Below are 9,207 nucleotides of genomic sequence, written 5' to 3'. Positions count from 1 at the left end.
AAAATGTGTCTAAGTCACTTCCCTTTAACGTCTTCAGACTATACCTTAAACACACAATCTAGTAGAGGATCGAGACATCGGTCAGCTCTCAGTGAAAACAGTGGGTATAGTAATAATCATGATGATGAGCCTGGGCATTAGGGTCATGTCCCCATAACACAGTGTGTCCCCGTAACGCATTACTTTCATTCATCTGTGAAGGACACCTCAGACTCCCTGGAGTATTTAGATTTTTGAAAGTTTTATTATTATTATTATTTTTTTTCAGTCAGTTTGTCCACAGTACTCTATATTGTAACCTTCTCATGCCCATAATGTTGTCACGTTGTCGTCATGAGTGTTTTACGGTTACATAATTTCCAGCAGATTTTTGTGCTTCATAATCAGGACTTGAAGTGGCCTCTAGACCTTGCTATTTAAATGGCAAATGACTCAAGTGTGGGTGAGAGGGTATGATGAATTAAATGTTTCGCTCTACGCATTCTTCCTTTCATCCTGTGCTAGGTTCAATGGGACATCAAGTGTATGGAGAATGCAAACTCCGTGTGTAAAAGACAAGCTGCTGTTTCAGCTTCAGAGGAATTCCTCTTCTGGGGTCCTTGAGTTCCCACAATTCTTGAGGTCTACAGAGGCCTCTCTTAGGCCACAGCTAACACCGAGTGCATCTGGGAAGATCATCAGTAGTGTACAGACCTTGACACCACACTTATTCATCAGCTCTCTATCTGTCTCAAACACAAAAGCCTTCACGCCTCCAAGCATCTGTGGCACACAAGCATCCACTCTCTATCATCTCTCTCTCTCTCTCATCTCTCTCTCTCTCTCTCTCTCTCTCTCTCTCTCTCTTTCTCTTTCTCTCTCTCTCTCTATCTCTATGTCACTATCTCTTTCTATCACACACTTATTCTATCACAGTAACTAGCACACACAAACACACACACACACACACACACACACACACACACACACACACACACACAGTAGTATAATACAGGGATCAAAAGATACCTAAGCCTGGAGATAAGGAGATGATTGTGTCCATGTTGAGCTCCCGTTAACTCTGGTATTCTTATGTGTTGCTGGCACCCCTCTGCCTAAAATATATCCTTCCTGCGCATATGAGCATATCACAGGAAGGTCAGCGGGGCTGTCGAGGGCTAGTGGGCCTGTCTAGCATTTGTCTGCCTGTGAATAGGCCGTATTCACAAATGGAGTTTATTAGTTTTCCATCACAGTCTCAGCCCTGTATTAATAGCTTTCCCGTCATTTTCCTTTCATCTAAATATGGCCTAAGTGAGTTGGGCCAACCTGGAGAGGATATTGATACGGTCCCTTTCACCACAGCTGTTTGACCTGGCGCACTCCAGGGCAATGGCGCGCAACAGTCATCTGTTGTGGTGGTGCTGCCCTCTGCTGGGTAAAGGAGGTAGTGTGCTTTTATTTCCAGTGGATGCTCTTCTAGTTGATTGCCCTCGGACATGTTGCTGACCACTATAGATCTGAATCAGATTCTATGAATTCTAACTACTCGTTATTTGTCTGTAGAAGCAAAAACAAAAGAGTATTTTTTTTTTTTAAAGGATATTTTATTACCTGCTGGGTAATAATACATCCTTGATCCTTCAACACATGATCTGACACCCCTGTGAAGGTCACAGTAAGATTGGACTGAAGGGAGTTTCCTTGCAACTGTTCACAGGAATGCTCTGGCACCTGGTCATCTTGTCAAGGCCATCAAGATTATATTACTTCAATTGTGGATGTAAACACACTACTCAGTGGCCAAGTGGACAGGTATTGAAGTTGAAAAAAACATGACAAGTGCATCACCTACAAAATACTGGCGTTCAAGGTGAAGTAAACAGAACCACCTGAAGGTTACGAACAGATGTGACACGAGAAAAAGCATTAGACACATAAAATGTGCCACAATTTAATATTAATTCTGCTCAGTTCAACAATTAGATTAGGTTCAACGTTATTGTCATTGTGCAGAGTACAAGTACATAGACAACTAAACGAGTCCAAGCAAATGTCAGTTCTATATTATGATCAGTTGAGTATTTACAAGAGGCTTTTCATTGATTTTTTAAATGCCGTGATATTGATTTTGTGAGCAACTAATAACATTAGTTCTGCAGTGGGATCAATATGATGTATTGTAGGTACTTTGTGTTAACACGTATTTGGTTGTGAAATGAATTAATATGAATAATGATCAAAGATAAAGATGTTTATTTTTGAATTTGTATGTGTGACGTGATGAAGATGAAGTAACCTGCCCTCTCAAGAATATGAATCAAGGAAAAAGCATGAATCGTTTTACTTTTTTATTATTTTATTTGATGCGATGTGTTAAAGATTAAGTTGGCTGATCTCCCAAGCATCTGCCACACAACAACCAGGAGTTTCCCTTTCTCTCTCGGATACCCCCAGGGTAAAAAAGGACCTTGGTGCTATTTTAGATACTAGTGTGTGTGTGTGTGTGTGTGTGTGTGTGTGTGTGTGTGTGTGTGTGTGTGTGTGTGTGTGTGTGTGTGTGTGTGTGTGTGTGTGTGTGTGTGTGTGTGTGTGTGTGTGTGTGTGTGTGTGTGTGTGTAAGTGTCCATGCACGAGACTGAGTGTTGGTCCTGGCATGCCATATATTTAGCAGTGGAAAAAACGTGACTCACGCCACCTATGTGGAGGATGGCGAGGAAAGGGAGTATCAGACAGTGTCAAGCCAGCTGAGGGTTGTTTTCCTGGGGGAAGTGGGACAGGCCAGTGGGCCCCTCTGACATTGGAGCCTGGAGATGAGTCAGGGAATGCCAGGATAGTGCTGACAATCCAGTGCCATCTGGAATAATACCGGAGAGTCAGGCCATGCAGTTTGTGTAACACATCCACAGCAACTGTGTCCCATGCCTTAAGAAGCAGTATTTATTAAGGGCCTGTTTCCACCAATCACATTTTTTTTTTTGCGCCAACGGCGGCTATTTTCGTTACAAATTCTAAGTTCAGAGTTCACAACGCTCAGCGGAAAAAATTCCTTCGGCACTGAGCGTTTTTTTTTTTTTTTTTTTCCACAGCGCTTTAAGCGCTGAAAGTTGAAATCTGTTCAACTTTTAGAACAGTGCTGGGCTCGTCAATGTCACTTCTCTCTCAACGACCAATCAAAATTGAAGACGGGGAAACCTCGCAAGAAGCGCAGAGAAAAGGAGGTTGAGGGCGTTGTCTGCGCAAAAAAAAAGTGATTGGTGGACACACACAGGGCCTAGTTCTTTAGATTTTCTTTAGAATTCTTTAGAAATGTTGTTTGCCCTTTTACGCCTTCATTATGATATGGCACTCAGGAGAGTGATAGGAAGCAAGTGGGAGGGAGAGAAGAAGGTAGGACCAGGAAGCAACCTGGGCCGGACCCGAGTCTGGGTACCCGTGGGCACCGAGGACCCAAGCATGGCATGGTCGCCACTGCCAGTTGTGCCACACTGCCCCCTGTGGCCGTGATTTTAATTACGATGCTGTGCTGTCTGAGTACGCTCTCTCTGTTAAGTCTCTAATCCACATGAACACATTGTTTCCACTGGTGTAAGACATACATGCATGCCTCTATTATTAGATTTCTGTGCATTAACTGTGGGAGGAATAGCACTGGGCAACATCCTTTATTCAAGACTTTATTTTCAGCTGGAATAAAAACTCACAGTAAAGCATCACTTTTTAAGCTTTTGTTATTTGTTATTAATGAGTTACTCTCAGTACCTTTGATTTCTCAGATCAGAATTGAAATTCTCAAAAGGACTAGTTCAACCTCCTTATCATATAGTCTGGTGTGCACACCATGAAAGCCATTTCTTTGTCCTGTGAACAAACGGCAAATGCTTTGGTACATCAATGCAATTGGTTGTGTACAATTGTCTGCTCTTTTTACATGATCAATTTTTATAATGTCATGTTGGTGAAATCAATTAGCCATTGGTAATTGCTCCATTCACATGCCTGTGTCGACATGTAATATTAAAGAAGTGAAATTTCGAACACGTTTTTTTGGAAAGAACTGCATTACTGTAAAACATGTTTGTCCTGTGTGACCCTCTGTGAGAATGACATGGTCTGGCAGCAAATGGCAGTTCGTACTGTACTATACTGTACTGTACTTTACTGTACTGTAGTACTGTAAAAGTATACAGTAAATCCTATCTGGTCTCTTACAGAGTCTCCCATATACCCCAATGTGTAGCTTTTGACTGAAGAAGATTTTTTAAACAACAAAAAAACTGCAGCCTTGTGTATTTTCATTAAAGAGTGCAGAGTGCATTGGTATTTTAATGACATGGCTATTGGGACTGTCTTCACTGCTCATAACAGTGGCACAGCAACTTCTCATTCTGATGTCACTGACATGCTGATTGTACACCGTATGATTGGTATAAAACAAACAAAACCTTTGTGAGTAAGTTATGTACGTGTGCTTTTGCAGGTAATCCACTGTGTGGTGCAGTTTGTACAATTTGTTTTGAGAGATGCACTTTCTGTTGTTCAAACCATCAAAGAAAGTGAGAAAAACTGAAATGATAAGGATTACTATAAATTACAGTCTCACTTGAACAATTACCATCTTTCTTCTGCAGGGCATCTCAACTGAACCGGTCTCTCCACTTCTTATCTGAAGTTACATTAGAAGGCAGTCACGCAGCAAACAGATAGAAATAGATAGATAGATACATAGATAGATAGACTGACAGATAGGTATAGAGATGTTTATATACCTGATTCAGTCCCAAAGGGAAATTGCTTGCCGTGTTGCAGCAGCAACATGATTGTTCATCAGCACTTTCAACATTACTACCTCAGCATCTACTGTCACTATTGTCATGTCTATGTCTATTTATGTCTGTTGCTGTCAACCATATTCATGCGTGAATGGCTGTAAAACATTCCTATTGTGTATCTTCACTATATGGCAATAAATCTAACCTTGACCTTGACCTTGATCACAATAACTACAGTTAACACAAACAGGCATGAGGTATGTCACTTTGGTATATATTGCGTCAAGCGTAGGCCTACAGTATATAATATTGCGGCAAGCGTATTCACTGCAGTCGCCTAATTATGCTTGTGTTGTTCCAGTAACTCGACTGATAGCTGTTCTAGTAGCTGAACGAGCAGGTCTTAGCAGCACCAAAGCCGATAGAGTAAACAGTACATTTTCTCACACACTCTTAAAAAAAGGGTTTAAAGAACCCTTAGGGGTTCCTTTGATGATCCTGTCAAAATGGTTTAAGGAACCTTTGAGGGGTGCCGTATATGAATTTTGGTTCTATATACTGTACCTGTAGCACCCTTTTTCTGCAGCTGGAGTGTCCCTCATGGTGCTTGTTCAGTGTTCATATTCATATTGTTCATGAAAATTCTTGATCCCTGTTAAGCCCTATTGAATTATTCAGTCCTGTGTAAATATGGGAACATGTGAGTCAAATATAAATGTTTGAGACAGTTTTAGCATAGAAGTCAGGGCTGTTCATTTTCAAACTGGACTTAAAAAAAAAAAGCACAAATGCACATTGTACTGTAAACGTGAAATCTTATCTTAAGAAAGTACTCTACTAGTTTATTTGTGAGACCACACTTATTTATTTGGTGCAAGTAATTCACAGAAGTAATTTGAAGTCCTTGTCATGTTCTTGGGGCATTTGGATTGAGAGTACAATAACAACGACCAACTGTTGAGTAGCTGTTATCATGCTTGTGCCTGAAAACAGCCATGAAACCATTACTTTGTTAAATGAATAAATGCCCATAAATTACTGTCATTATTAAAGGGCATGAAACAAATGCAAATTTTAACTCCACCCTTTTAATTTTTGTTTTGCTCTTTTCTATGTTGTCTCAATTTATTTAATATGTTTCTTGTTTCATGTTGGTGTTACTAAGCAACGAACCCCTTAGAAGAGTTTGCAGACTTCCTAATTCATATTTTTATTAGAGTGCTGGATATGCTCTTCCTACAGTAGTAGACTCTTGATTCATTTAAAGTTTGTTTAACTCTATGAGAAGAACATTCTTTCAAGTCTGATACATAAGTTGGCATTCAATATTTCTTTTCTCCTCACCCATTTTTAATTTATGTAGAATAACAGCTGGATAGTTTGTAAACCCTTCCGGGAGCCAGTGATCTGCGATCAGAAGTACAGTATTTCAATGTGACATCGAGCAAACAGAAAAACCTGCAGATCTTCTTTTTCTGTCTTACCTGCATAAGTAGGCTACTGCTGCACACATTCCAACATGGTTCTAGACCAGTAGTTCCTAACCTGGGGTCCGGAGACCCCAATAGGGACCGCTAAAGATTGCAGGGGTCCGCACAATGTTGCCTGGGCTGAGGTTGTGAGATTACCAAAATTACATTTGTGCACATTAAATGTATAAAATACCAATAACAAACTTTCAGGTCGGGCTATAGTGCTAGGCATTGACCCCGGACCCCGATTGTTGAATAAAACAATGTCTTGTGTGTGTATGCGGGTATGGGTTCGGGTAGGGGGCCCTGGCTTGTCTTAGACACAGGCAAGGGGGCCTTCAAGGAAAAAAGGTTTGGAATCACTGTTCTAAACTATGGCCTATAGTGGCCTTTAGAAGTTGATACAATATTTGGTTATGGTATATTTAGCAGACACTTTTGTCCAAAGCGACATACAAACAAGAAAAAAAACATGTCAAAAACCTGTTTCGGATAGGTTCCCTCAAATATTGATGATCCAGACGGTGTCGCTACTAGTTTTTGACTATGATACTGTATGTTTGATTTCAGTGAAAATAAGGTGAACTTATCTTGATAGGATAAAACTAGTTAACCTCACCCTGGCTAAAAAAAAGGAATTATTAACTAAGAAGTCTCCAAATGTCTAAAGGTAGTTGTGTATGTGCAATAAAATCTGTCTGTGCATTATAATTTAAGGACTGTGGCTTTCTAATGACTGGAGCAGCGACAGACATGCATTATTTATTAGGCTACTAAGAAATACTCAGCTGGAGAAGACTATGGTTAATTACATGGATTGCCATTCATCTCGAGATAGCGTTTCAATGGCGTGGGTGGGTGGAGACACGAAGTATGTCTCATTTGTGTTCTAGAGGTCCCTCTTCGCCAGCAAGCAAGAGAGCGCGCGTGCAAGAGGGCTTCATGTCATTTGAAGTGATGGAAGTCCGTGCGTTTTTGCAATCATTACGCCACGCAGTTTTTTTTAAATTTATCTATAATTAGAGGTCTGATGATGCAGATGCTCCTTTCGCGCCCTTCGCAGTCTGCATCATGAGTTTAAAATCAAGCTAAGTCTTGAATCCAGAATTTAAAAAACTATGAATTTCTCGCACCAGAACCTTTTAAGTGTGCACTGGAAATCGGAATCGATTATAATTTCTCTAGTTTTCTCCTTAATTTTCCTGGTTGGCACTGTTGGAAACTGTTTGGTACTTGCAGTGCTTTTGCGCAACGGACAGATGAACACGAAAACGACCAACTTGTTCATTTTAAATCTGTGCATCGCGGACCTTTGCTTCATTGTATTTTGTGTGCCTTTGCAAGCGACGATCTACACCATGGACGAATGGGTTTTCGGTCCATTTGTGTGCAAGGCGGTGCACTTCATCATATATCTCACCATGTATGCCAGCATCTTCACGCTGACCGCTGTGTCGCTGGACAGGTGCGTCTTCGTTGCGCTATCTAAGTTTATCACAGATGTTGTACATTTTTTTCTGTCCCTGTGCGAGCGATTTTGGTTGTAGATTAAACTAGGCAAGGAAAGGATTTTTTTTTTAAATCACATACTGTAGATACATATATTGTTGTACTACTTTAAGATAACAATAATTAAGTCTAAATATTCCTATAATATCCCTGTTAAGTAGTTATATTTATTGTAACTGCCATGTTGTCTAAATAGTCAGTGTCACATGAAATATTTGGCAATCTAAAAAAAATGGTTATGATGTTTTCTGTTATTAATTTGAGAACAGGTATCTGGCCATACGCTACCCTCTGCGCTCAAGAGAAATGAGGACCCATAAAAATGCCCTGACGTCCATCTGCCTGGTGTGGGCTTTGTCTCTAGTCTTCTCTGGACCATATCTGAGCTACTACCAGCAAATGGACCTAGACGGCACTACAGTGTGTATCCCGGCCTGGGACATGCACCATCGCCGGGCCATGGATGTGAGCACCTTCGTTCTCGGATACTTGATTCCGGTGCTGGTGCTAAGCTTGACATACGCCCGCACCATCCGATACCTGTGGACGACGGTGGACCCAGTGGAGGACATGTCTGAGTCCAAGCGAGCGAAACGCAAGGTTACCAAGATGATCATCATCGTGGCCGTGCTGTTCTGCCTGTGCTGGTTGCCCCACCACCTGGTCATCCTCTGCATGTGGTTCGGCCACTTCCCGCTGAACCACGTCACCTACGTGCTCCGTATCCTCTCTCACCTTGTGGCGTACACCAACTCCTGTGTCAACCCCATCGTTTACGCGCTGGTCTCCAAACACTTCCGTAAAGGCTTCCAGAAGGTGTTCAGCTGCGCGCTCAGAAAGAGGGTCGTCAACAGGGTCAATGTCGTGCAACAGGTTCACACAGTTAGCTTGGCAGGCTCTAGTGAAACCTCCAATCTCAGCGAGAATGTCATCAAAGATAGGAGGGCAAACAATCCTCAGGCGCTAGTGACCAAGGCTTTCGTGACATTTAATGTTACGTAGCACCTTCATGCACCTTCATGAAAAAAAGTTGTTGCATAGAAAGAGCACATTTGTAGTTATTGTCACATGATAATTTCTATGTGTTCTAAAAAAAAGATGCTTAGTGATGGCTTCCAGTGGTTGCCTGCTTCTAGTCTGTTGAGCTTTGAGGTTTCAGTGAAGCTCATTGGTGATTGTTGCTGAGGCACTGCCAGAACGGCCACAGTGTCAGTTATAGTACTGTCAGTCATGCCAAGGTATATACAGTTTGTTCAGAAATGTTTGGACATTTTGGTCATTCTTTCTGTTATCAAATCTGTGAATGTTAAGATCAATGGCATTCCAATGCAGCTGGATATTCATTGCAGTTCAGAAGCTTTGGCCTGCCGTTTTAAATATAGGCCCAATACTTTTGTTTGACATAGAGTATTTATTTATAGACATTTCCCGTATTGACAAACTGAGACCAAAGAGAGGAGATACAGTAGATTTTC

The 9,207-nt window shown here is 41.3% G+C and overlaps 1 protein-coding gene across 1 annotated transcript; it reads left to right on the top strand.

The window, feature by feature from the left end:
• The first annotated feature begins 7,341 nt into the window (after positions 1-7,341).
• LOC134070580 (galanin receptor 2a) lies at positions 7,342-8,734 on the top strand. The gene is made up of 2 exons (XM_062526969.1): positions 7,342-7,688; positions 8,002-8,734. Exons 1-2 carry the CDS (start codon positions 7,342-7,344, stop codon positions 8,732-8,734), a joined length of 1,080 nt encoding a protein of 359 aa, XP_062382953.1.
• Positions 8,735-9,207: the final 473 nt, after the last annotated feature.

This window comes from Sardina pilchardus, chromosome 22 (genome assembly GCF_963854185.1).
Source record: "Sardina pilchardus chromosome 22, fSarPil1.1, whole genome shotgun sequence".
Classification (NCBI taxonomy): domain Eukaryota; kingdom Metazoa; phylum Chordata; class Actinopteri; order Clupeiformes; family Clupeidae; genus Sardina; species Sardina pilchardus.
Note: the sequence above shows the minus strand (reverse complement) of the source record. Positions and strands in the feature narration are given on the sequence as shown.

What these genes read in the sequence shown, in the direction of transcription:
- LOC134070580 (XM_062526969.1), top strand. Translation starts at nt 7,342, where the DNA reads ATGAATTTCTCGCACCAGAACCTTTTAAGTGTGCACTGGAAATCGGAA. An exon ending in ACCGCTGTGTCGCTGGACAG is followed by an intron (nt 7,689 to 8,001) that starts GTGCGTCTTCGT and finishes ATTTGAGAACAG; the next exon opens with GTATCTGGCCATACGCTACC.